Source organism: Mobula birostris, chromosome 8 (genome assembly GCF_030028105.1).
Source record: "Mobula birostris isolate sMobBir1 chromosome 8, sMobBir1.hap1, whole genome shotgun sequence".
NCBI classification, from domain to species: Eukaryota; Metazoa; Chordata; class Chondrichthyes; order Myliobatiformes; family Myliobatidae; genus Mobula; species Mobula birostris.
Window position 1 is genome coordinate 127,998,723 of NC_092377.1, and position 26,644 is coordinate 128,025,366.

Consider the following 26,644-nt stretch of genomic DNA (forward strand, 5'->3'; position numbering starts at 1 on the left):
GGTAAATTATATCTGAAAGAGTTGAGGGAGCTGGCTGGTATGGAAAAGTGGAGGGGGGGCTTCAAAACAATGGATGAGTCCAGTTGAGGAGGGTTTGATTGGCAGATGGAGGGGTGGAGAGTGGCAGAGGCTAGGAGGCAGTTGCCCTCGAAGCAACACAGGCTGGTTGTGGGGATAGCGGTCTTGCCCTATGAGGTGAGGGGGATTGGAGTAGACTTGGGGGCTTGTGGATTTCACCATAAGGATGGCATGTCTTTTGGATTTCCTTCCCCTAGACTTCCAAGTTCCGAGTTCAGGCAGCACCATTACTGTTCATTTTCAGGAATGATGTGGATTTAAGTGTACAAAGTGAGGTTTACATTGGTTTACTATTGTCACAGGTACCAAGATACAGTAAAAAGTTTGTCTTGCGTACTGTTCATGCAGATCAGATCATTACACAGTGCAATGAGGTGGAACAAGGTAAAACAATAACAGAATGCGGAATAAAGTGTAACAGCTACAGAAGTAGTGTATTATGGATGGACAGCAAGGTGCAAGGGCACAACAGTGTAGATTGTGAGGTCGAGAGCCCAATCCTTCTGATAACAGTGGGATGGAAGCTGTTCTTGAGCCTTACAGGCTTTTGTATCTTCTGCCTGATGGGATGGGGGAGAAGAAAGAAAGTCCAAGGTGGGAGAGGTCTTTGACAATAGACAATAGGTGCAGGAGTAGACCATTCGGCCCTTCGAGCCAGCACCACCATTCACTGTAACCATGGCTGATCGTCCACAATCAGTATCCAGTTCCTGCCTTATCCCCATAACCTTTGATTCTGCTATCTTTAAGAGCGTGTCCAATCCCTTAATAATCTTATATGTTTCAATCAAATCCCCTCTCATCCTTCTAAATTTCAGTGTATACAAGCCCACTTGCTCCAATCTTTCAACATATGACAGTCCCGCCATCCTGGAGATTAACCTTGTGAACCTACGCTGCACTCCCTCAATAGCAAGAATGTCCTTCCTCAAATTTAGAGACCAAAACTGCACATAGTACTCCAGGTGTGGTCTCACCAGGGCCCTGTACAGCTGCAGAAGGACCTCTGCTCCTATACTCAATTCCCCTTGTTATGAAGGCCTGCAGGTCATTAGCTTTCTTCACTGCCTGCTGTACTTGCATGCTTCCTTTCAGTGACTGATGTACAAGAACACCTAGATCTAGTTGTACTTCCCCTTTTCCTAACTTGATAATAATCTGCCTTCCTGTTCTTATCACCAAAGTGGATAACCTCACATATATCCACATTAAACTGCATCTGCTGTGCATCCACCCACTCACCCAGCCTGTCCAAGTCACCCTGCATTCTCATAACATCCTCCTCACATTTCACACTGCCACCCAGCTTTGTGTCATCTGCAAATTTGCTAATGTTACTTCTTATCCCTCATCTAAATCATTAATATATATTGTAAACAGCTGCGGTCCTAGCACTGAACCCTGCGGTACCCCACTGGTCACCGCCTGCCATTCCGAAAGGGACCCGTTAATCGCTACTCTTTGTTTCCTGTCAGCCAGCCAATTTTCAATCCATGTCCATACTCTGCCCTCAATACCATGTGCCCTAATTTTGCCCACTAATCCCCTATGTGGGACTTTATCAAAGGCTTTCTGAAAGTCTAGGTACACTACATCCACTGGCTCTCCCTTGTCCATTTTCATAGTTACATCCTCAAAAAATTCCGGAAGATTAGTCTGGAATTATGCAGAATACATACATTTGATTATGCTGGCTGCTTTTCCAAGGCAGTGGAAAATGTAGATATAATCCATTGAAGGGAGGCTGTTGTTTTTGTGATGTGATGAGCTGATTGGTAAATTTGTAGATTATTCTGTAAAAGACGGTATCATAGAAAGTGATGGAGGCTGCCGTAAATTATGGGGGGCAACTTGATCAGCTTGAAAAATGGGCCAAAGAATGGCAAACCAAGGCAGGATGTACAGCAAAACGGCAGGTCCCCCAGGAGTGTTATGGGCAGAGGTCCTACGAGTTACAGGTACATACTACCCTGAAATTGTCATTGTAGGTAGACAGGGTGGTGAAGAAGGTATTTGGCATTCTGGCGTACATCAGTCAGTGCACTGCGTATAGAGAGCTATGACGTCATGTTACAGCTGTACAGGATTAGACCATAGGGTTTAGGGGCAGAATTAGACCATTCAGCCCATTGTCTGCGCCGCCATTTCATTCTCCTGCCACCTCCTTGTAGTCGTTGACACTTTTATTAATCAAGAACTGATCAAACTCCACTGTAAATATAACAACTTTCTTGTTGCCGACTGGCAGGCTGGGGGTTTGGGTGATCTGTTGGTTTTTGTGCAAGGGAGTGGGGGGAGGTGGGGTTTGCAAGTTTTTGTGTCGCTTTCTTTTCGTGCATGGGGGTGGGATAGATATCTTTCTTTCAACTACTACGGTTTTCTGTATTTTATGGCCATCTGGAGAAGACAAATCTTAGAGTTGTATTGTGCATACATACTTTGATAATAAAATGAACCTTTGAACCTTTAAGAAAGGTTCAAAAGGACTTGGGGATTTTTGTCCTCATAAAGGTTAACTTGTAGGTTGAGTATGTGGTGAGAAAGGCAAACACAATGTTAGTATTCATTTCAAGGCGACTAGAATATAAAAACAAGGATGTAATGCTTCCTAGGGCATTCATCAGACTTGGACACCTTATCTAAGAAAGGATATGCTGGGATTGGAGATGGTCCAGAGGAGGTTCATGAGAATGATTCAGGAATGAAAGGTATAACATATGAGAACACTGTCAGTCAGTCAGTCAGTGGGTGCCATCCCGAAGCTGGGGTTGGCGGCTATGCACCTCCATCTTCCTCGATCTTGCGCTCTTTTTCTGGCCTCAACATAACTCAACCCAGTCCATTGCCTCACATTATCGTACCAAGTGGTTCGCTGTCTTCCTCTTTCCCTCTTTCATTCTATCATTCCTTCCAATAACAATTTCTGCAGTCCACCACCTCTTAACAAGTGCCCGGCATATTCCAGTTTCCTTTTCTGCACATTCTTCAGCAACTCCTTTTCTCTCCTCGCTCTCTTCAACTCTTCCATTTTACTGACCTTCATCACCCATCTAATTTCCTGCATTCTTCTTAAACACCACATTTCAAATGCCTCCAGTGGTCGTTGTGTTTCCTTGGCATAAGGTCCACGACTCGACTCCATACAACAGACTGCTCCAGATGTAGCATTTCCAAATTCTACAACGCAGTCCAAAGTCCAACCTCTTGCCACACAGCACGTCACTCAGTCTCCAGAATGTTGATCTTGCAATCTTAGTTCTTCGTATAATTTCTGTATCACATTTCCCATCCGCTTTGACTATCTGTCCCAAGTACACAAGCTTCTTGACTTGCTCTATGCCTACGCCGTTAATTTTGATACTGATTTGGGGACTTCTTTCTTTCGTGATACTACCATCATCTTCGTCTTTGCAACACTTATTTTCATTCCAAATCGTTCTCCTTCAGCATTTATCTTATCTACTATTCTGAGTAACTCGTCCTCAGTCTCGGCTAACAACATTGAATCATTTGCATACCTCAAGTTGTTCACCGTCACTTCACCAATTTGGACACCAGCTTCATCGTTCAGCACCCTGAAGATGACCTCTGAGTAAATGTTAAATAATAAAGGGGAGAAAGGGGAGAACACTGTACTCACTGGAGTTCAGAAGAACAAGGGAGGAATCTCATTGAAACCTATTGAATAGTGAAAGGCCTAGATAAAGTGGATGTGGAGAGAATGTTTCCAATAGTGGAAGAGTCTAGGACCAAAGGGCACAGCCTCAAAATACAAAGATGCCCCTTCAGAACAGAGATGAGGACAAATTTCTTTCGCCAGAAGATGGTGAACCTGTGGAATCATGCCAGCTGGCCAGCAGTTCTATCATCCAAATCATTGATGTGTATAATATGAAAAGAAGTGGTCTCAACACTGACTCTTGTGGAGCACCACCAGTCCCCAGCAGCCAATCTGAAGATGCTGGTTAGACTAGGATGCTGTGTGCAGTACCAAGAGGAAAGACCTGATAAACCAGATAAAGGGGAGAGATTTATGAAGGTACTGCCAGGACTTGAGGCTCTGAGTTACAGAGAGAGAAGGGTGCACTAGGACTTTATTCCTTGGAACACAGGAGATTGAGGGGTAACCTTGAAGAGGTGTGTATCATCATGAAGTGCAGAGCTAGAGTGAATGCATACAGCCTTTTTCTGGGTGTACCAGTAGTGTAGCCATTAGTGCGACACTATTATGACTCAAGGTGTTTTGGAGTTCAATTCTAGCACCGTTTTTTTTATAAGGAGTCTCATTGTGGAATGTGTGGGTTTTTCCTCCCACAGGCCAAGACATACCGTGTAGTTTAATTGGTCATAGAGTCATCGAGAAGAACAGCACAAAAACAGGCCCTTCAGTCCATCTAGTCCATGCCATAACCACCCATCGACCTGCACTGGGACCATAGCCCTCCATACCCACACTATCCAAACCTCTCCTAAATGTTGAATTCAAACTTACATGCATCACTTGTGCTGGCAGTTCATTCTACATTCTCACAACCCTCTGAGTGAAGAAGTTTCCCTTCATGTTCCCCTTGATCTTCTCACTTTCACCCTCAACCCAACACCTCAGTGGAAAAGACTTGCTTGCATTTACGCTATCTATACCTTTCATAATTTATATACCTCAACAAATCTCCCCTCAATCATCGGTGTTCTAAAGAATTCAGTCCTAATCTATTCAATCTCGCTTTATAGCTCAAGTTGTCCATACTCAACAACATCCTTGTAAGTCTTCTCTTTATTCTTTCAATCTCTTTTTGTAGTTAGGTGACTAAAACTGCACACAATAATCCATACTGGGCCTCACCAATGTCTTCTACAACTTCAATATTGCATCCCAAATCCTGTACTCAGTACATTGATTTATGAAGGCCAATTGCCAAAGCTCTTCTTTTTAATGACCTTATCTACCTGTGATGCCACTTTGTTCTACCGCACTCCTCAGTGCCCTACCATTCACTGTGTAAGATCTACCCTAGTTGGTCCTACCAAAGTTGCACTTGTCTGCAATAAATATCTGCCATTTTTCAGAGCCTGAATATCTCTTGAAAATCAAGGTTCACTACGCTTGTTATCTTTACCTTTTATTTTGACAGGCACATACAAGCTTTGTACTCTCAAAATTTCATTTTTGAAGTACTCCCACTTGCCAAGTACACCTTTGCCAGAAAATAGCCTGTCCCAATCCACGCATGCCAGATCATTTCTGATACCATCAAAATTGGTCTCTCTCCAATTTAGATTCTCAACCTGCGGACCAGAACTATCCTTTTGCATATTTACTTTGAAACTAATAGCATTTGTGGTAACTGGATGCAAAGTGTTTCCCTACACTAGTAGTCGCCAATCTTTTTAAGTGCAAGATCCCCTACCTCGGCCTTAGCGAAAGGCAAGATCGGCCTACTAAGTAGGAGTAGTAGGAGTAGGAGTCATACTTTATTGATCCCAGGGGGAAATTGGTTTTAGTTACAGTTGCACCATAAATAATAAATAGTCATAGAACCATAAATAGTTAAATAGTAATATGTAAATTATGCCAGTAAATTATGAAATAAGTCCAGGACCAGCCTATCGGCACAGGGTGTCTGACCCTCCAAGGAAGGAGTTGTAAAATTTGATGGCCACAGGCAGGAATGACTTCCTATGACACTCTGTGCTGCATCTTGGAGGAATGAGTCTCTGGCTGAACGTACTCCTGTGCCCACCCAGTACATTATGTAGTGGATGGGAGACATTGACCAAGATGGCATGCAACTTAGACAGCATCCTCTTTCAGACACCACCGTCAGAGTCCAGTTCCATCCCCACAACATCACTGGCCTTACGAATAAGTTGGTTGATTCTGTTGGTGTCTGCTACCCTCAGCCTGCTGCCCCAGCACACAACAGCAAACATGATAGCACTGGCCACCACAGACTCGTAGAACATCCTCAGCATCATCCGGCAGATGTTAAAGGACCTCAGTCTCCTCAGGAAATAGAGACGGCTCTGACCCTTCTTGTAGACAGCCTCAGTGTTCTTTTACCAGTCCAGTTTATTGTCAATTCGTATCCCCAGGTATTTGTAATCCTCCACCATGTCCACACTGACCCCCTGGATGGAAACAGGGGTCACCGGTACCTTAGCTCTCCTCAGGTCTACCACCAGCTCCTTAGTCTTTTTCACATTAAGTTGCAGATAATTCTGCTCACACCATGTGACAAAGTTTCCTACAGTAGCCCTGTACTCAGCCTCATCTCCCTTGCTGATACATCCAACTAAATTGTTTATATACACGCTTGAGGGACCGGAAGTGGAGTCCCGCAGCCCCGGAAGCAGTCTCTCTTTGCAGGCGGCTTTCCGTAGCAGGAGTGTTGCTATGTTACCGTTATCTTAACTGGTATTACTTATTTTTATAATGTTCACATTACAACTCCTTTAATTCTATGTTTCATTATCTAATTTCATTTCAACACAAAAAATAAAGGAATAAAAATTGACTGTTGACTCAGTGTGATGACTGGGGCTGAATACTTTCTGCTGGTTCCCTGAAACTTGGCTCATAACTACTGACAGCCAGTTTGAGACAGTCTGTGAGGTGTCTGTTAGTAAGACAGCTCCTGTACTTAGATTTCATAATTTTCATCTGTTGCAGCACAGCGCCCTCGCAAACCGCCTGACAGACTGAATATTTGAATGGACAATTTCCTTTGTTAGACTGAATGTTGAATCTGCCACGTTCTTCAGGTGTTTTGTATTGGTAAACTGTTACTGAGACACTAGTATAAGTTTCAGAGGTACACAAGCTAATGACACCACTGTTTTTTGTTTCCCAGTTCTTTTACATTTGGGGAATGTTGGAATTTAAAGGGGGAGAAGTGTTGTAATGTGAGCATTATAAGAATAGGTTGATGCCGATTAGGATAATGGTGATGTAGCGGTGCTCCTGCTGCAGAGAGCTGTTTGTGGGGAGAGGTTGTTTCTGGGGTTATGGGATTTTGCTTCCGGTCTTTTCTGCCTGGTGCGCATTTTTCTTTTTTTTTCCGGGATCTACTGGGAAAGTCTCAAAGATTGACCGGTCGATTGCGATCAACTGGTTGGCGACCACTACCCTACACAAACTTCTGTCACTTGCCCTGTTTCATTCCTTAATAACAGATCCAGTATCGTCTGCTCTCTCGTTGGCCATTAAGTCCTTTCACAGTAATTCCTAGTCAATACGTGAAAAATTAAATCGCCTACCATAATAACCTCATGTTTTTCGCAGCAGTCTACGATCTCTTTACAGATATGTTCCATTAAATGCCTAGGACTGTTGGGTGATCTGTAATATAGCTCCATTAATGTGCTTATGCCTTCCTTGTTTCTCAGTTCCACCCTCAACACTTCGTTAGTCATGTTCTCCAGTTTGTCCTGATGGAGTCTGCATGTCAAACAGAAAAGCTGCAAGTTGAGCTTAGTGAAGTGGAAATATTTATGTTAAGTTCTAATCAGCCTCTTCTTCCTCCCCTCCTCTTATCCCCTTGTCCCTCCCCACCCCTTAACCCCTTGTCCCTCCCCTCCCCTCCTCTCTCCTCTCACCTTCCAGAGTGAAGATTTTGCTGGCTTCACATCCGACGATGAGACTCTGACCAGCTCCCTGCGTCTAGCCCTCCGATCACAGAAACGTAAGCATTTGATCTTGTAACATTACTTGGGTCCTGGCGTGAGCTGGCGATGAAAGCTCTGATTCAGGGTAGTGGCGGGGTGGGGGGTGGGTATACCAAAAGGTCTCTGTCTTTGGCGCAGCGTTCCCTTCAATTGGCGGAAACTAAGTCTCATATACCATTGAACGGATGTGATGGGTCTGGAAAGGGTGCTAGGACATGGTGGTTTTAGGTACATGGTTCCCTGAAAGTGGTGAAGAATGCATTTGGCACCCTGGCCTTCATCAGTCAGGGCACTGAGTACAAGAGTTGAGACATCACATTCCAGATGTACAAGACGTTGAGACCGCACTTGGAGTATTGTGTGAAGTTCTGGTCGCCCAGCTATAGGGAGGATGTCATTAAGTTGAAGAGGGTTCAGGAAGGATTCCTGAACTTGAGTTATAAGGAGAGACTGGACAGGCTAGGACTGTTTTCCCTGTAGTGAAGAAGGCTGAGGGCTGACGTTTTAGAGGTTTATAAAATCATGATGGTGATAAGGTGGATTGTCACAGACTTTTCCCTGGCCTAGGGGAGTCGAGAGGGCGCAGCTTTAAGATGAAAAGGGAAAGGCTTACAGGGGAACTAAGAGGCAGCTACTTTCCCTAGAGAGTGATAGGTGTATGGAATGAGTGCAGAGGAAGTGGAGTGGAATACAATTAGTGTTCAAAAGGCATTTGGCAGGTGATAGATTATAAGGGGTGAGGACATATGGGGTTAGTATAAACAGACGGATGAGGTGCGTTGTAACGGACTGTTTCTGTGCTGTCAAGGGAGGGGAGGGCGTCAGCAGAGCTTAGACCCGGCGGTGGTGAAGGAACAGCCCACTGATTTCCAAGTGGGGATGGTGGAGGTAGGGGATCTGTGGATTGTTCTGTCGCAGTGCCCCCCCCTCCCCGCCTCCCTCCTTTTGGGCAAGAGCTGTCAGAGTAGCCCGAGTGAGTAACCACAGTTTGTTCTGTAGGTGGTTCATACTGAACCGTTGGTGGAGGAAGGGAGTGTTTAATGGATGTGGATAGGGTGCCAGTGGAGGGGGTTGCTCTGTACTGGTGACTGTCGAGCTCCTTGCTCACTGACTTAGGCAAATGCAGAATGTCCCATTACACCCCTGTCTTGTAGATGGAGAGCGGCTTTGGAATATCAGGAGCTGGGTCAGTGCAACAACTGAGCACTTGGCGAGGTGCCGGGAGCCCTGGTAGTTATTGAGAAGTTGTATTGTTGTTCCAAGCATTAATGCCGCACTGTGCACACACTGGGGGATAGGCTCATGCCCGCACCCACTTGCACAGTTACAGGATGAAGCCATTGCCTGTCTCTATCTGTATGTCGCTGCCACTGGGGGCTGGTGGTGCGCGCGTGTGCGCGCGCACACACACACACACACACACACACACACACACACACAAAATACACACAAACACAGATCCTACCTGGGGTATGAGTCTGTCTTTCCTGATCTGACTCTCCCTCAGCTTCCCTGGGGTCTCTCTCACACTCACAAATACGCATGCACAGTCTCTGACATCCCCCTCCCTCTTTCTCTTTCCCCCACAGACAGAACGTTAAATGCCGACACTCATCGCCGCCCACCCATCGAAACCCGGATACCCACCCTGCCATCGCGGCCTAGCGCACCCTCCCTGCCCAGCCACCCTCCTCCTCCCCCTACCCCTCGTCCCCTCCCACCAACAGTGAGGAAGCCTCGCCTGCCCCGCAGGGGCCCAGAGACAGTTTCTGGACGTCGGGGGGTAGGCAGACCTCGCCGCTGGCCCCGCAATCCACCACCTCCGCCCAGCCGCAGGGGCCGTCGGCCAGGGGGGGCCGGCGGCCGGGGCAGAGGTTCCTGGCGAGGGCTGCGCCCTGGCAGGGGCAGGGGTAGGGGCAGGGGAAGGGGAGGAGGGGTTGTGGGGAGAGTGGGGCGAGGGAGACCCCCTAAGGCGAGGCCCCGTGGGAGACCCCCAGGACCACGGTCTAGAGGGGGGAGGGGACGTCCACGGCTATCGACACTTTCTCGGCTGACGGCTCTTTCTCGGCTGTCGGCCCCTCCCCGGTTGTCGGCTCCTTCTCCTGCCCCATCCCCTTCTCCTCCACCGCCCCTTCCCACTACCCCTCCTCCACCCGTCTCCTCCACATCACAGGAACCCCACACTCCTAAGCGGGCCAAATCCCGCTTTCTGAAGAACATCCGGCAGTTCATCATGCCGGTGGTAAGTGCCCGTTCCTCCCGCCTCATCCGCACCCCCCGCCGCTTCATGGACGAAGAGCTGGTGCCTCCCAGGGCAACCATCCCACCCCCTCCTTCCTCCTTCTCCTCCTCCTCCTCCTCCTCTTCCTCCTCCACTGACGCCACCCCTCCCCATTCTCCCAGTTCCAGCTCGCCGACCAGATCTGTGACGGGGGCCCCAGAGCCCACTGCTCCTGCTGGGCTTCCTGCATCGTCCCCCCTCCATCCTCGAGACAGCCCCCTCCACCGTGGGCAGGATATGGACACCCTGTCCCCTCCTCCCTGCTCCCCGGACCCTGGGACGGCTCCAGCCAAGCCGCGGGGCGTTCGGACCAGGAGTATGGGCCCTAGGGTGAGCAGCTCCCGGCCCTCCTCACCCCACCCTGAATCAAGAGTAGGGGAGGACGGGACAATGGGTGTCCGGGTGGTTTCCTCACTACCTCCAGAGGCAGCAGCGAGTGAGCTGGAGGGGTTCACCCACGCAGAGGAGGAGCAGGAAGGAGAGCCAGTGTCCCTGGAAGTGGAGAGACCCCCTTCTCCCCACTCTCCCCCCTTACCCCAGCAACATGTGGAGGTCTTGCGGGATGGCCAGACACAGACGGAGGCTGCAGACGTCACACGGGAGGAGGGTGGCCAGGAGGATCAGCAAGAGGTGGAGGAGGGGGGTGAGGAGGGTGGGGCAGACCCCTCCCTGCAGCCCCTCTCCCCCAGCTGCCAGCCCCTCCTCATGTCGGCGATGGATGAGAGGATGGTCAACCTGCTGAAAGCGGCCAAAGTGCAGCTGATCAAGATCGACCAGCAGAAGCAATGGAAGTCCCAGCAGGTGAGGGGGATTGCCGGTGAGGAGTGGGGAGATCGCTGTGGGTGGGGGTGGGATGCCGAGGAGGGCGAGGGGTTGCTGTGGGAGGAGCATTGCAACACCTGTTCACTTGTCCCGTGTTTATAATACACAGCTAGGTACTGCATGCAGTTCTGGTCACCACACTGTGACAAGGAGGTGACTGCAATGGAGAGGAGGTTGCTTGGGATGAAGCATTCTGGTAAAGGAAGATAGATGGGACAGGCTGGGTCTGTTCTCCTTGGAGTGGAGAGGATTGATGGGGGGGAAGCATGGAAGAAACAGGGTTGATCATTGGAAACTTCTTGCCCATTGTGGAAGTGCCTAAACGTAGAGGTTTAGACAGGGAATATTTTCCCCCAGAGAGGGGTTTGGAATCTGAAACACAGTACTTGAGGGGATGGGGGAGACAGAGGTTCTCACCACACCAACAAATTATCTGGACTGGCACTTGAATAGCCAAGGCACAGGGAAGGGTATGAACCGAGTATGTGGAATAGAACCTGTGTAGGGGGTTCAGCAGGGGCTTACTGGGCAGAATGACCTATTTCTGAGCTATATGATATGCCATCTTGTGAAATCAATCTCCCTTCCAATAAATGAAAGTGAGGTTGAGCCAATCTAACCTCACTCCGAGCTCCATGTCTATGTTCTGTTAGACGGTTATCAGTATTCACAGGAGGATCTTGATCAGCTGAAGGGTAAGTGTAGTTTAATTTGGATGAGTGTGGGGTGTTACACTTTGGCAAGATGAATATTTTGAGGACATCAGGGCCCTGGGGAGTTCTGTCGAACCGAGTAATTGTGGTCTACAGGGAGAGACACTTGCATGGCTGAGGTACATAGATTTGAGTACTAGGGAACAGGATCGGTGCAAATGGTCCAACAGAGGCTTGATGGGCCAAAGGGCCTGTTTCTCTATGCAGGGGCTCGATCAAAACCAAGGTGGCGCTCCCTTAGAACAGAGAGCAGTGTGGTGGACGTGTTTACAGTCAGGAAGCAGGTAGTTGAAGAGAAAACTGTTGACATTGGCAGGGGAATGATCAGTGCAAGGGGAAACTTCCAGTATCCAGTAAGTGGTTGGGTTCTGAACCAAGTTGGAGAGGTGGGGGTAGATTCAATTCTAGCCTGCAGAAGGGAACTGGATAAATATCTGAATGATGTCCCAGTACTCTATGTATTTTGATGGCCACACTGTGAAATACAAGTTCATGTGTGCACAGGTACAATAAAAAATCAAGCTTGCAGCAGCATCACTCCAACATAGCGTCAGATAAGCAGCATTCACATGAAAGCCATGAATTATATGTTATGCTCAATTTTTTAAAAAGATAATTCAATTAAATTGGAGAAAGCAAAACTCCATTGTAATGGAAGTGGTCATAGTGTTGCAATACTAAGGTAGTGATTATGTTTGTTGAAGAACTGAATGGTTGAAGGAAAGTCACTGTTCCTGAACCTGGTGATGTGGGAGTTCAGGCTTCTGTACCTCCTGCTGAATAGGAGCTGCGAGAAGATGGCATGGTTCAGATCGTGGGCATCTTTATTTACCTATTTATTGATGTACTGTGCAGATTTGAGCCATGTTGCCTAGCAACCCCAGATTTAACCTTAGCCTAAACACGGGACAATTAACCAGTGTGTCTTTGGACTGTGTGAGGAAACCGGAGCACCCGGAGGAAACTCACACAGTCACTGGGAGAACGTGCAAACTTCTTACAGACAGCAGCGAGAATTAATCCTGGGTCGCTGAGACTGTAAAGCTAAATACTATGTTAACTTGCCACCCAGTAAGGATGTGCTTCTGTTGGAAATAATTCAGAGGAGATTCACTAGCACACTGCCTGGACTGGAGGATTTCAGTTCTAATGAGAGATTGGTCAGGCTAGGTTTGTTTTCCCAGGGCTGAAGGCGGCTGAGAGGTGACCTGATAGAAAAGTATATAGTTATAACACTCATGGATAGGGCAGAGGGAATCTTTTTCCCTATGGTAGGGCTATCACAGTCAAAGAGGGCATGGGGTGGAGATGAGGGGGAAGGAGGTTTAAAGTGGATTTGAGGAGTAGCACACTCAGCATGCTGGAGGAACTCAGCAGGTCAGGCAGCATCTATGGAGGGGACTAGACAGTCGACATGTTGGGCTGAGATCCTTCATCAGGACTAGAAATGAAGGGGAAGAAGCCAGAATATGAAGGTAGAGAGAAGGGGAGGGCAGCAGCCTAGCAGGTGATAGGTGAGACCAGGTGAGGGGGAAGGTGGGTGGGGGAGGGAGGCAGTGTGAGAGTCAAGGAGGTGATAGGTAAAGAGGTAAAGGGCTGAAGAAGAAGGAATCTGCTAGGAGAGGACAGTGGACCATGGAAGAAAGGGAAGAAGAGGGGTGATGGGTAGGTGAGGAGAAGACCGGGTTCAAGAACAGCTGTTATCCTACAACCATCTGGCTTCTGAACTATTGTGGATAGCTTCACTCACCTCAGCTCTGAACTAATTCTATGACCTAAGATTCACTTTCAAGGACTCTACAACTTGTGTTCACAGTATTTTATATTGACTTATTTATTGTTGTATTTGTAAGATTGTCTTCTGCACATTGGTTGTTTGTCAGTCTTTATGTGTAGTTTTCCATTGATTCTATTGTATTTCTTTGTTCTGAATGCCTGTAGGAAAATGAATTTTAGAGTAGTTTGTGGTGACATATATGTACCATTATCTTTACTGTGCACTTTTCCCTTCGAAAAGGGGTGAGAAGGGAACTGGAATGGGGAAAGGGATTGGTTTACTTTTACAGAGGGAGGGGTTGTGTCTTGAATGGTCTGCCAGTGGAGGTGCTGGAACCAGGCACGTTTAAATTGACACCTCAAAAGGCAAATTTTAGAAGGATACAGTCCCGATTAGGGTAAATGGGTATAGAGCCGGGCATCCCTCCCTTCTTCTGGCCATGTCCTGGGGTAGAATGTCACCCAGCACCTCTGTCTCAGTGCCATGGGCTGAGCTCCTGTCCTCAGCTCACCAGTGTATTCTATCAGTTCTGCTCAGATGTCGGGTCATTTCCTTCAGGTCCATTGGAACTGCAGGTGGAATTTAACCTCCACAACACAGCTGCACTTATACTGAAGGCAATTGGACTCATTAATCTTCTGAAGTTCCCATTGCACAATAATGTTCCTGGTGTCCTCTTTTCCACTTCACCCCACTCCACAAACTACCCTCCTCCACCTCGCTGAAAACCCCCCCACCTCCTTTGCGACACCCCTTTCCCCCTGCGTCTCCTCCACCTCCTTGACCCCCCTTCCCCTCCCTGGTGCCTATCCTTCTGAACCCCCATCCACTCCTCCCCACTGGAACTCCCCTTGTCCTCTGCACCTGCCTGAACCCCACCCCTCCCTGATACCTGTTCCACTCCCCCTCCCCTTCTCTCTAGCAGCTTGCTATTCAGACAGATGGTGAGGTGAACCATTCCCCTGATGGACTCCTGCAGCCCCACAGATCGGAGACGGAGAGCGACGATGAAGAGGCGTTGAAGCGTAAGCTGGGCTCAGAATCGCCCCCTCTGGAAGGGAAGCGACCCAGAGTGGAGACAGAGGTGAGGGCGGCTGGCGAGAGCAGTTCCATTTGGGTGGCGTTAGTGTTAACATTAATTGATCATTCTAGGGCACAGGCTGAGCCAGCAATCCCTAGTTGTCCGTGAGAAGGTGGTAATGAGCTGCCTTCTCAAACCACTGCCATCCCTGAGCCGTGGCTCTCATTAGGGAGAGGCTTCCAGGGATTCTGAACCAGCAACAGTGAAGAAATGGTGATTATATTTTGCTGCGTGTGGCTTCAAGGGCAACTTCCAGTGGGGGGGGTGGCGTCGGGGGTGATGTTCCCCCTGCTCTTGCTGCTCTCGTCCTGCCAGCCAGTAGAGGAGGTGAGTTTGTAAAGTGGCGTCTAAGGAGTCTTGGTGAGTTTCTGCAGTGCGTCACATAAACAGTACAAACTGTGACTTCTACGTCGCTGGGGGAATGAGTGAATGGTCGTGGATGAGGGGCCGATCAGAGTGAGCAATGAAGGATGAGGGGCTGAACGGTGGTGGAGTGAGTGAACGGTCGAGGATGGGGAGTCGATCGGTGTTGGAGTGAGTGAACGGTCGAGGATGGGGAGTCGATCGGTGTTGGAGTGAGTGAACGGTCGAGGATGGGGACCCGATCAGTGTTGGAGTGAGTGAACGGTCGAGGATGGGGACCCGATCGGTGTTGGAGTGAGTGAACGGTCGAGGATGGGGAGTCGATCGGTGTTGGAGTGAGTGAACGGTCGAGGATGGGGAGTCGATCGGTGTTGGAGTGAGTGAACGGTCGAGGATGGGGAGTCGATCGGTGTTGGAGTGAGTGAACGGTCGAGGATGGGGAGTCGATCGGTGTTGGAGTGAGTGAACGGTCGAGGATGGGGAGTCGATCGGTGTTGGAGTGAGTGAACGGTCGAGGATGGGGACCCGATCGGTGTTGGAGTGAGTGAACGGTCGAGGATGGGGAGTCGATCGGTGTTGGAGTGAGTGAACGGTCGAGGATGGGGAGTCGATCGGTGTTGGAGTGAGTGAACGGTCGAGGATGGGGAGTCGATCGGTGTTGGAGTGAGTGAACGGTCGAGGATGGGGAGTCGATCGGTGGAGGAGTAGTGAACGGTCGAGGATGGGGAGTCGATCGGTGGTGGAGTGAGTGAACGGTTGAGGATGGGGAGTCGATCGGTGTTGGAGTGAGTGAACGGTCGAGGATGGGGAGTCGATCAGTGTTGGAGTGAGTGAACGGTCGAGGATGGGGAGTCGATCGGTGCTGGAGTGAGTGAACGGTCGAGGATGGGATGCTGGTCGGTGGTGGAGTGATGAACAGTCGTTTATGGGGAGCCGATCGAGCGGGCCGCAGTATCCTGCATAGTGTGAAGATTCTCAAGTATTGTTGGAGCTGTGCTCCAGCAGTTGGGGAGTGTCTCGTCACACTCCTGACCTGTATACAGAATGTGGCGGATGTGGAGTACATGGAAGTGCAGAGTGTTCATAGGGATGTGCTTGCTAAACACCAAGGAAGCTTTCTTTGTGATTACTTGTAACATTTGCAGGGAGCTTGTGGAGATGCAGGTCCTGGCGGGAAGTGTTTGTGTAAACATGAGCACATGCTCATCTCAGATGGACTGCATAGACAGCTGCGTGCGGTGGGTGCTGGGACATGTTCTTGTTGCTCTCCTACCTCTCAGACGCTGTCTACTGTTAACTGCTGCTCTCTCTCTCTTCCCCTCCCCCCTCCCTCCACCCCCAACCTGTAGGCTCGGCTGCCCCTCCAGGGTCCTCGGATTAAGCATGTGTGTCGGAGGGCAGCTGTGGTCCTGGGCAAGCCCAGGGCCATAGTGTCTGCCGATGTTCCCAGGCTCAGTGCACTTCCCATGCATGAGAGGGACGGCATCATGACGGGACTGATGGACGGTGAGTGTCGGTGTGGAGTGGAGGGGTCATTGGCCACAGCACGCACGAGTCCAATCTCCGTATCCCTGGGTCAGGCCCCATGGGAACGCCTTGCACAGTTCCAGTCTCTTTATCCCTGGGTCAGACCCACCCCACAATAACAGGGCTGAATGTGCATTGCATGCTGCTGAACCTGAACTTGCTTCTGGAGAGGGGAGAACAGCCTCGATTCGTACTCTGGATTACAATGCAGTGTTGAAAGGGAGGGTGTGGATGATCTTGCACTGCTGGCTCATATTTGACCGGTAGCTGATGATGGGTTTGGGTGTCATATCTGTGTATCCTGGTCTAACCTGTGATTTTTATCTCTCCATTTTGTTTTCTTCTCCTACTCTACCTTCCCCAACTCCTCTCTATTTGCATGTGTATCACACTTCTTTGCTCTCTCGCTTTGTGCATTTGTCTCGCACCCTCGCTTTGTGCATCTCTCTCGCTCCCTTGCTTTGTGCATCTCTGTCTCGCTCCCTGGCTTTGTGCATCTCTCTCTCGCTCCCTGGCTTTGTGCATCTCTCTCGCTCCCTGGCTTTGTGCATCTCTCTCCCGCTCCCTCGCTTTGTGCATCTCTCTCGCTCCCTGGCTTTGTGCATCTCTCTCTCACTCCCTGGCTTTGTGCATCTCTCTCGCTCCCTGGCTTTGTGCATCTCTCTCCCGCTCCCTCGCTTTGTGCATCTCTCTCTCTCGCTCCCTCGCTTTGTGCATCTCTCTCTCGCTCCCTCGCTTTGTGCATCTCTCCCGCTCCCTCGCTTTGTGCATCTCTCTCACTCCCTCGCTTTGTGCGTCTCTCTGGCTCCCTCGCTTTGTGCGTCTCTCTGGCCCCCTCGCTATGTGCATCTCTCTCTCACCCCCTTTCTCAATCACTCTTGAATCTCTTTCCTCTCTTTCCCACTCTTTGGCTGCCACCCGTGCTCCACCACAGTGGACTCCTCATCCTCTGGACCGGAGAGCCCTGCCCCTGCCCCTGTCCCTGCAACTTCTGTGCAGGTGCTGAAGTTGAAGCCGCTGGAGCTGGGTGACGGGGTGATGGCAGAGGGGTCTGCGCCGGGGGCTGAGGCAGGGTCGGATCTGACACCGCAACCGGGTATGGAGTGCAGCAAGCCCCTCCCAGTCATGGGGCAGCCCAAGCGGAGGGGAAACCGGTGTGGTAGCTGCAAGGGCTGCCGAAACCTGGCCGACTGTGGCAAGTGTGTTAACTGCCTGGACAAGCCCAAGTTCGGGGGCCGTAACACCAAGAAACAGTGCTGCGTGTGAGTACCACCTCCCTTCCCTTAGCTCCTGCTCTCCCTGTTATTCCTTCTCCCACCCTTCACCCTTCCTTTCACTCCCCATCCTTCCCACTCCTCCATCGGCACCAAGAAACAGTGCTGCATGTGAGTGAATCCCTTTCTCCCTTACTCTGTCTACTTACCCCTCATTCCACATTGTTCCTTCTCACCTGTCCACTGTCTGGGGAGGGGTCCCAGAACTGTGCACGAGTACTTCCCTTCCCCTCCCTTGCCCCTTACTCAGCGGCACCAAAATCGGCCTTTCAGTGATCTCTGTGGGATCCAGCCAGACAGCGGAGGCTGCAGCTGGTAGCTGAAGAGAAGACTGCTCACATCTCTTCTTTTAACTCCTTAACTTCATGAAGTCCTTCCCTTCTGGTGCTCCCACTCACCCACCAACATAACCTGGGGCAACCCCCACGACCCAGTCTACCCAGATATTTATTTTACAGCAAGACCACAGGCTCTTGGGCTATTTGAGTACGTGCCAGCACATTTGCACCAATCCCATATTGCTCCTCCCACTAGATTCTACCACTTGCCAACATGTTGTACGGCAAGGATGGGGCAGTGGGATTAGTTTGGGGACTGACATGGCTGAGGGGACAGAAGAGGGCAGTGTATTAGTGTGGGGAGAGAGCTGGACAGGGTGTTAGTGTGGGGACTGGCATGGCTGTTGGGAGGGAGTAGGGCAGTGGGATTAGTTTGGGACTGTAATGGGTTATGGCGATAGAGCAGGAGTGGGATCAGTTTGGGACTGACTGCTGTGGGGAGATATGGGCAGTAGGATCAGTTTGGGACTGTTACAGGACTGTGGGGAGAGAGGTGGGCAGTGGGATTAGTTTGGGACTGATATAGGTTTGGCAATAGAGCAGGAGTGGGATTAGTTTGGGACTGATGGCTGTGGGGAGATATGGGCAGTGGGATTAGTTTGGGACTGATACAGGGCTGTGGGAAGATATGGGCAGTGGGATTAGGTTGGGACTGATGGCTGTGGGGAGATATGGGCAGTGGGATTAGTTTGGGACTGTTACAGGGCTGTGGGGAGAGATATGGGCAGTGGGATTCGTTTGGGACTGACGGCTGTGGGGAGATATGGGCAGTGGGGTTAGTTTGGGACTGTTACAGGGCCGTGGGGAGATATGGGCAGTGAGATTAGTATGTGACGGATACTGGGCTTTGGGGACGGATGGGCAGTGGGATTAAGCCTGATTTATACTTCTGCGTCAATGCGTCGCCACAAAGCCGACGCAGAACCCTGCACGAGAGCCTGCATTGCTGCGACGCGCACCTCTCCCAAAATGTACCTGTGCGTCGCAGCAACGCAGAACGCAACAGCTGTGATTGGTCTGCTTGGTAGCATCGCATGTCGTCCTATGCTGCAATATCTTCGCACTGGGTGACTGAAGGACAGGGAAGGAACTCTGGCTGCAATGCTTTCCATAAAGCTTTACAGACCTCCAAAATTATGGAGGACCCTGTGCTTTTATGAAAAAAGACGCTCGCTTCTTGTTTACCTGGAGAAAGACTACCATGACCGTGAAGCCTTGCGCGGGCAGATGAGTGCGCGAATTGCAGAGAGACGCAGACACACCAACACACAAGTATAAATGCTCACAACGCGCATAGGCCTCTTGCGTAGGTTACGGCGTCCAGTTAACGCAGAAGTATAAATCAGGCTTTAGTATGTGATGGATTCTAGGCTGTGGGGACAGATGGGCAGTGGGATTAGTTTGGGACTGATGCAGGGCTGTGGGAAGAGGGTGGGATGATGGGAACCATGTGTGAGGATTTTGTGGAGTTTCTTATTGGCTCTTGATCTACTCCCCCACCTGCCTCACGTTAAGTGGTGATGGGGGGGGCGCGGGGTGTGCGGTTATCACCATATTCTTCTGCGGCATAACGGAGTGTATGTTGGCCTGTGTTGTCATAGTGACTGTGTTTGGGGGGGAAGGCTCCGAGGGCGAGTTGGAGACATTGTACTGAAGGTACAGATAGCTCACTCCTGCTCTGGGCACAGGCTGGTCAGGAGTGGAGCTCAGCTGACATCTGCTGCTGAGTAGTGGTACTGCAGGCTATTTCCATCACTGGAGTGTGAGCTAACCCTATGCTCCAGAGAGCAACAGTCTTTGGATGTCTTATCATTGGGCTTGCATCAGCCTGATGGACCGAGTGGCTGTGATTCTTTTTTCTCATGTTGTTGCAGGTGGCGGAAGTGTGACAAGATTGAACGACGGAGGCAGGAACGTCTAGCGAATGGTATGGGTTAAAGTACGGGTCAAATATGGTGAATCTCCCTCCACACTGTCCCATCACATACTCCTGGGGTCAAACACGGAGTGAAGCTCCCTCTGCACTGTTCCTTCGCACATTCCTGGGGTCAGACACAGATGGAAGCTCCCTCTACACCATCCCATCATGCACTTCTGGGGTCAGACACACAGAAGCTTTCTTCACACCGTCCCATCACGCTGAATGCTTGAGAGTGCTCTGAGCTGACACAGGTTTTGTGTCCTCAAGACAGAGTCTACATTAGCACTGTGCTGTTATTAGGTGCCTCTGTTCAACATCTGAAATGTACTGCAGGGTGTGCAGTGTTGGGAAAGATTATCCCATAGATGGTCTTTTCAGTAGAACAGAGGAAAGAGAGGGTTGTGGTTTGGAAAGACAGTTCCACAGACAAGCCCAGGAAGGGCTTGTTGGGGGCAATTGAAATGGGCAGATGGGGCTGTGTATTTCAACTTGCTGTTCCCGCTTCAGGGAAGATCAGCTGAAACAGAGAGAACTCATATGAAAAGTTTGCTCATCATGCAAATGTTCCCGTTACAGTCACTAGCAAGGATCAGATTTTCAGAGTACCCAAAGGCTATAGAAAAAGAGAGTCACACGGTGTTGAAACAGGCCCTTTGGATCCATTGGTCCCTGCTGACCAAGGTTCCCATCTATACCTGTCACACCTGCCCGCCTTTGACCTGTCTCCATCTAAACATTTCCTATCTATGTACCTGTCCAAATGCCTTTCAAAGATGAATGTACCTGCCTTGTTCTGTAGTGTGGTTAGCAGTTATTACCTTAACACTTTACCACACCACGCTCAGGTTCAATTCCACCACTGTCTGCATGTTTTCCCTGTGACCGCGTGGGCTTAGTGTTGATAGGTTAACTTGTTTTATGGGTGTAACTTGGCGATGTGGGCTTATTGAGCCAGAAGAGCCTGTTACTGTGTTCTGTCATTAAGTAAGAAGTAAAGACAGTATACAGATCACCTGGGTGAAGAAGTTGCTTTTCTGTTCTTTTAAATCTCTCCCCTTAAAACCTCTGCCCACTAGACCTTGATTCCCTGTCCCTATACAATCGCTCCCCTCTCCCGTTTAATCTCTGCCCTCTAGTTGTTGATTGTGTGACCCTGGGGAAAGGACTGAGCCCTTGAGGCAGTGCAGGGAATGAGGGATAAGCACTAAGTTCAGGTAGAAGGAGTGAAGCCGTCGAGTTCATTGTCAGATGAACAAGTCCATGTGTGCACTGGTGCAATGAAAAACAGACACGCAAAGCATCAGAGGCATAAGAAACACAAATTATACGCGACACAGTCACCAGCCTCCCCCGCACGGTTCTGCCTACGCTTTCTGCCGCCTTAGTAAAGCAGCCAACATAATAAAAGAGCCCGCGCACTCCGGACAATCACTCTTCTCTCTCTCTCCCGTCGGGCAAGATGTACAAGAGACTGAAATCATGTACCATCAGGCTGACGGACAAATTCTGTCACACTTATCAGATTTGACCTCACAAGTCTACCTCATTGTTTCCTTTGCATCTTATCGTCTACCTGCACTCCACTTTTTGTGACTAACGCTTTATTCTGCATTCTGTTATTACTTTTACCTTGTACTACTTCAGTGCACTGACGTGATCAACTGAAACAAGGTTCTTCTCTGTATATGTGACAATAATAATCTAACTTACTTGCACCAGCATCACAGGCACACATAACATTCTTTAAAAAAAAAACAACCTGGAGCAAAATAATCTGTGCAACACACATCAAAGTTGCTGGTGAACGCAGCAGGCCAGGCTTTTTGCAAAATAATCTGTACTATTTTAGTCGCCCTGTTTTAGGAAAGGTGTTTCGAAATTAGAGTGCAGAAAGGAGTTACATTGACTAGGACTTTATTTGCTTTCTCTGCAATCTGGGAGATTGAGGGGTGACCTGATAGAGGTGTATAAGATCATGAGGGGAATAGACAGGATGAGGGCAATGAGTCTTTTCCCTAGGGCTAACAACAACAGAGATCAAGTGAAAGTTCAGAGGTGAGATTTAAAAGGTACATGGGGTTCAAGTTTAATTGTCATTCAACCATGCACATGAATACAGCCAAACATAACAGCATTCCCCTGGGGTCAAGGTTCAAAACACAGAACCAACAGTCGCACACCACACACATCTTGTATCATCTTGATAGCAGGGAAACATACAATTACAGACTATGTGAGGTAGCTTCTTCATGCAGAGGGCAGTGTGTATTTAGAACAAGCTGCCAGTAATAGTGATTTGATGTTTAAAAGCCACCTGTATAAGTATGTGGATAGAAGAGTTTTAGAAGGTTATGTGCCAAATGCGGCTCATGGGACTAGCTTGCTGGGTTATAGAATGCGTGGGCTATACAACTCTTGACTCCAAAAGAAGAGACTTCTTCAAGCCCTCCTAAACTCAAGTACAGACATGGCTGGAGACATGGCAGATGGAATTTAACCTGGCCAAGAGTGGAGTGTTGCACCTTTTAAGGTCAAGGGTAAACGGACCTACAAGATCCTTAACAGTGTTGATGAGCAGAAGGATCTCGGAGTTCAAATTCATAACTCCCCGAAAGTGGCTACACTGGTTGATGGGGTGGTTACAAAGGCGTTAGGGCATGCTTGCCTTTATTAGTTGAGGCATTGGATTCAAAAGTCAGAGAGTTATGTTGCAGCTTTGGGGATTTCTAGTTAGGCCACATCTGTAGTATTGCTTACAGTTGTGGTCGCCCCATTATAGGAAGGAAGGGTGCAAAAGAGTTTTACCAAGATGGTGTAGGGATTAGAGTATGTGATGGTGGGCGACCTTGGGTTGTTTTCTCTGGAGTGGCGGAGACTGAGGGGAGATTTTATAAGATTATGAGAGGCAAAGGTAGAGTAGACGGGAGGATCTTTTTCCCAGGTTTATAATGTCTAATACCAGAGGGCAGGCATTTAAAGTGAGAGTGGTTATTTCAAAGGGGATCTGAGGTAATTGTTTTACTCAGAGCGGTGAATGCCTTGAGTGCACTGGCTGAGATGGTGTTAGAGGCAAATACATTAGGACTTTTAAATAGGCACATGAATGTGAGGAAAATGTAAGGATATGGACATTGTGTAGGCATAATGATTACAAATGTAATTGTTTCAGCGCAACATTGTGTTCTTGTGCTGTACTGTTCTGTGTGGAGGTAGAGAGGGTCCCTACATCCACGGGACATATGAACAAGGTCGGAAGGGGAAACTGAGCCATTGAGGATGTGGCAGTGTAAGTGCAAAGGGACTGGATCAGGGGACAAAAGGATGAGTTGGGGTTAAGGGCTTTTCTGTGTCGTATGACTCTGTAACTAGCTATCATTAACTTTGTAATAGGATATGGAGACTGGCTGTCTCTGTGCTGTACCCTTCTATGTCCTCAGCCTGGAGGTTGCTAAGATGGATAAAGGGCTGGGGGGGGGGGGCATGTTCTATTTGCGTAATCTAATATGTGCATTTTATTTTCCTTCCCCTCCCTCTACCTCCCCACACCTGCACCCCTTCACTGCTCTGTCTCCCCTCCCCTCATATCACGTCTACACTCTCCCCCTCCTTCCCCTTGCACCATCGCTCCCCTGATCCCCTCTTCCACTCACTCCCCCTATCCCCCTCCCTTCTCCCCCTCCTCAACTCTACACCCTGCCACCTCTCCTTCCTCTTCATTACCTCCCACTCCACCCATTCACACCCCAAACCCCTTCCACTTCTCCCCTCTGGTCACCTTCAAACCCCACTGCTTGCCGTCTGGCCCCTCCCCCTCGGCCCACGTAGTGCGTAAGCGGAATCGTTCCGCCCTGCTGCCGGTCGTGGACACCCGCCCGGTGATGGGAAAGGATGATGAGGAGTGGCTTCCAGACTCGCGAGGCTACGCTCCCTCCGAGTACGCAGTGGAGGTGCCGGCAGGGGAGGAGGAGGCACCCCGCCGCGGTCAGCTCCCTCCCCCCACCGGCTCAGAGACTGCCCTCACCCCCGAGGCGCAGCTGCAGCGCAAGTCCATCCGCCGCTCGGCCCGGCAGTGGTCTTACTACGCCCTGTTTGAGGAGTCCGACCTGTCTGCCTCTGATGAGGATGGCAAGCACGGTGCAGGCAAGGGTCAGCAATGGGTGCGGGGGGGGGGTGGTGTACAATAGGTGAGATCACAGTGCGGGGTGGGGAGGGGAAGAGAAAGGGAGAAAGAAAGGTGGTGGAGTGTGGTTTGGAGGGGAGCAGGGGAGAGACATGGAAAGAGGAGGTAGAAGAAGGAAAAATGGGACGAGTGTAGGGACATTAACGGTTTTGAGGGGAGGAGGGGAGGGACAGGGTTTTGGAGTTAGCACAGGTGGGAGGAGTGGAGGGGGTGGAGAGTAGGCATGGGGATGAGGAAGTAGGGGAAAATTGGGTGGGCTAAGATGGCTGTGTTTGGCGAGCAAGACTGTCCACATTTGGGGTGTTTTGGTGGAGGGGTGGGAATTGCACTGGTTTAGCAAGGGGTTGTGTGGTTGCAGTGTGAAACTGAGATGCTGGTCTGCAGTTGGCAAGACTGCAGGAGGGTGGGATTGAGGAGAGGGAGGGAGTGGAGGGCGGTTGGTTTGGCAGGTCTGTCCTCGTTTGGAGGTGGGATAGAGGAGAGGGGTTTGGTCTGAGGTTGCTCAGCAGAGATATTCTTGGTCAGGGAGGGGGTGTGGGATGATGGAGGAGGTGGGGTTCCTATTCGGGAGGATGGGGTGCAGGTTAGGGGATCGGCTTGGGTTACTGCTGTTGTTGTCAATTGTAATCTTGGTCTTTGTTCTCCCTAACCAGACGACTTGGCAGACGTCGATGAACAAGGCCGACTGAAACCACTACACCTCAAATCCCGGAAAAGCAGAGAGAAGGTGAGTAGGAAATGGGAACCACCCGACCTGTGGTGGCAAGCGTTTTGGAGACCAGTCCACCGTTTGGTCTGACCCAGGGATACGGAGACTGGAACTGTGCACGGTGCTCCCAGTGTGGGTCTGACCCAGGGATACGGAGACTGGAACTGCACGGTGCTCCCGGTGTGGGTCTGACCCAGGGATATGGAGACTGGAACTGTGCACGGTGCTCCCGGTGTGGTCTGACCCAGGGATACGGAGACTGGAACTGTGCATGATGTTCCCAGTGTGGGTCTGACCCAGGGATACGGAGACTGGAGCTGTGCACGGTGCTCCCGGTGTGGGTCTGACCCAGGGATACGGAGACTGGAACTGTGCACGGTGCTCCCGGTGTGGGTCTGACCCAGGGATACGGATAATGGAACTGTGCACAGTGATCTTGGTGTAGTGTGACCCAGGAATATGGATAATGAAACTGTTCACATTGTTCCGGTGTGGTCTGACCCAGGGATGTGCAGCCAGTGTTGAAGAAGATCATGTTGGAGTTTAATCGGGATGAGAGCAAAGTGTTGAATTTTGTATGGACAAATGGTTCCAGTGAACGATATGGCCCTGGGGAGTGTTGTAGAAGAGTGAACGTAGGGATACAGGTACTTGGTTCCCTGAGAGTGGTGACACAAGTAGACGGTGGTGAAGGAGGTGTTTGGCATGCTGGCCTTCATTCGTCACGGCACTGAGTATCGGAGTTCTGTAGTTATGTTGCCGTTGTACAAGACGTTGCTGAGGTCTCAGTTGGAGTATTGAATTCCGTTAAGGTCACTGTTACAGGAAAGATGCTATTAAGCTGGAAAAATTGCCGAGGTTTAAGAGGATGTTGCTGGGACTCAAGGGACTGAGTTATGGAGAGAGGTTGGGCCGGTTTGGACTTTATTCACTGGAACCTAGGAGAATGAGGGGTGATCTTACAGTGGTGTATAAAATCATAAGAGGCAAAGACAGAGTAAATGCGCGCAATTTTTTCCCCAGAGTCTAGGAATCAAGTACTAGAGGGCACAGGTTTAAAGTGAGAGGAGGGAGATTTAAAAGTAATCATAGGAGCAATATTTTTCATCCAGTGTATGGTGGGTATATGGAACGAGCTGCCAGAAGAAGTGGATGAGGCAGATACATAAAGAACATCTGAAAAGTACATGGTTAGGAAAAGCTTAGAGGTGTACGAGCCAGATGCAGGCAAATGGAACTGGCTCAGAAGAGAATTATGGACGGCATGGACGAGTGGATGGTTGAAGGGCTTGTGTTTCCATGCTGTCCAGTTGTCTTCTGGTCACTGTTGAGGAAGAGGAGGCTGTGGGGTTGGAAGGGTTGGGATGGAGGCGTGGAGAGCTCAAAGGTGGGCCAGCTGACATGTGTTCCCCCTTCTCTCTGTAGGACAGGCCAGTGCTCCTCAGTAAGCAGGATCAGACAGTGCTGAGTCCTCTTAGCCCGGTCACCAATGGCAGCAACAGCCGGTACAAGGGTCCCAGCGACGGTGTGCACAGGATCCGAGTGGACTTCAAGGTGAATCTGTGGTGTGTGTGTGTGTGTGTGTGTGTGTGAGATACCCATCCCCAGGTGAGGGTCAGTGTGTATGAGACCCATCCTCCAGTGAAGGTCTGTGTGTGTGACACCCATCCCCCAATGAGGGTCAGTGTGCATGAGACCCATCCCCCAGTGAAGGTCTGTGTGTGTGACACCCATCCTCCAGTGAAAGTCAGTGTGTGTGTGAGACCCATCCCCAAATGAGGGTCTGTGTGTGTGCGTATCCTTGTGTGTTTGTGTCAGAGGGGTGCTGGGTACAATTATAGGTACTCTGAGACCAGCCAGACTCTTCGGATGTATTGGAAGAACATTTGATGTCTCGGCCTGTATTCAATCCATT

The 26,644-nt window shown here is 49.8% G+C and overlaps 1 protein-coding gene across 1 annotated transcript in view; it reads left to right on the plus strand.

The window, feature by feature from the left end:
- The window catches only part of LOC140202057 (histone-lysine N-methyltransferase 2B-like), an 82,949-nt gene that overhangs the window by 27,349 nt on the left and 28,956 nt on the right, over window positions 1-26,644 (plus strand). Inside the window, exons 2-10 of the mRNA XM_072266913.1 lie at window positions 7,682-7,760; window positions 9,333-10,825; window positions 14,262-14,420; window positions 16,130-16,286; window positions 17,242-17,569; window positions 19,794-19,846; window positions 23,666-23,980; window positions 24,674-24,747; window positions 26,155-26,283. Of these exons, the coding sequence (XP_072123014.1) occupies window positions 7,682-7,760; window positions 9,333-10,825; window positions 14,262-14,420; window positions 16,130-16,286; window positions 17,242-17,569; window positions 19,794-19,846; window positions 23,666-23,980; window positions 24,674-24,747; window positions 26,155-26,283 (2,787 nt within the window). The remainder of the gene's footprint in view (window positions 1-7,681; window positions 7,761-9,332; window positions 10,826-14,261; window positions 14,421-16,129; window positions 16,287-17,241; window positions 17,570-19,793; window positions 19,847-23,665; window positions 23,981-24,673; window positions 24,748-26,154; window positions 26,284-26,644) is intronic.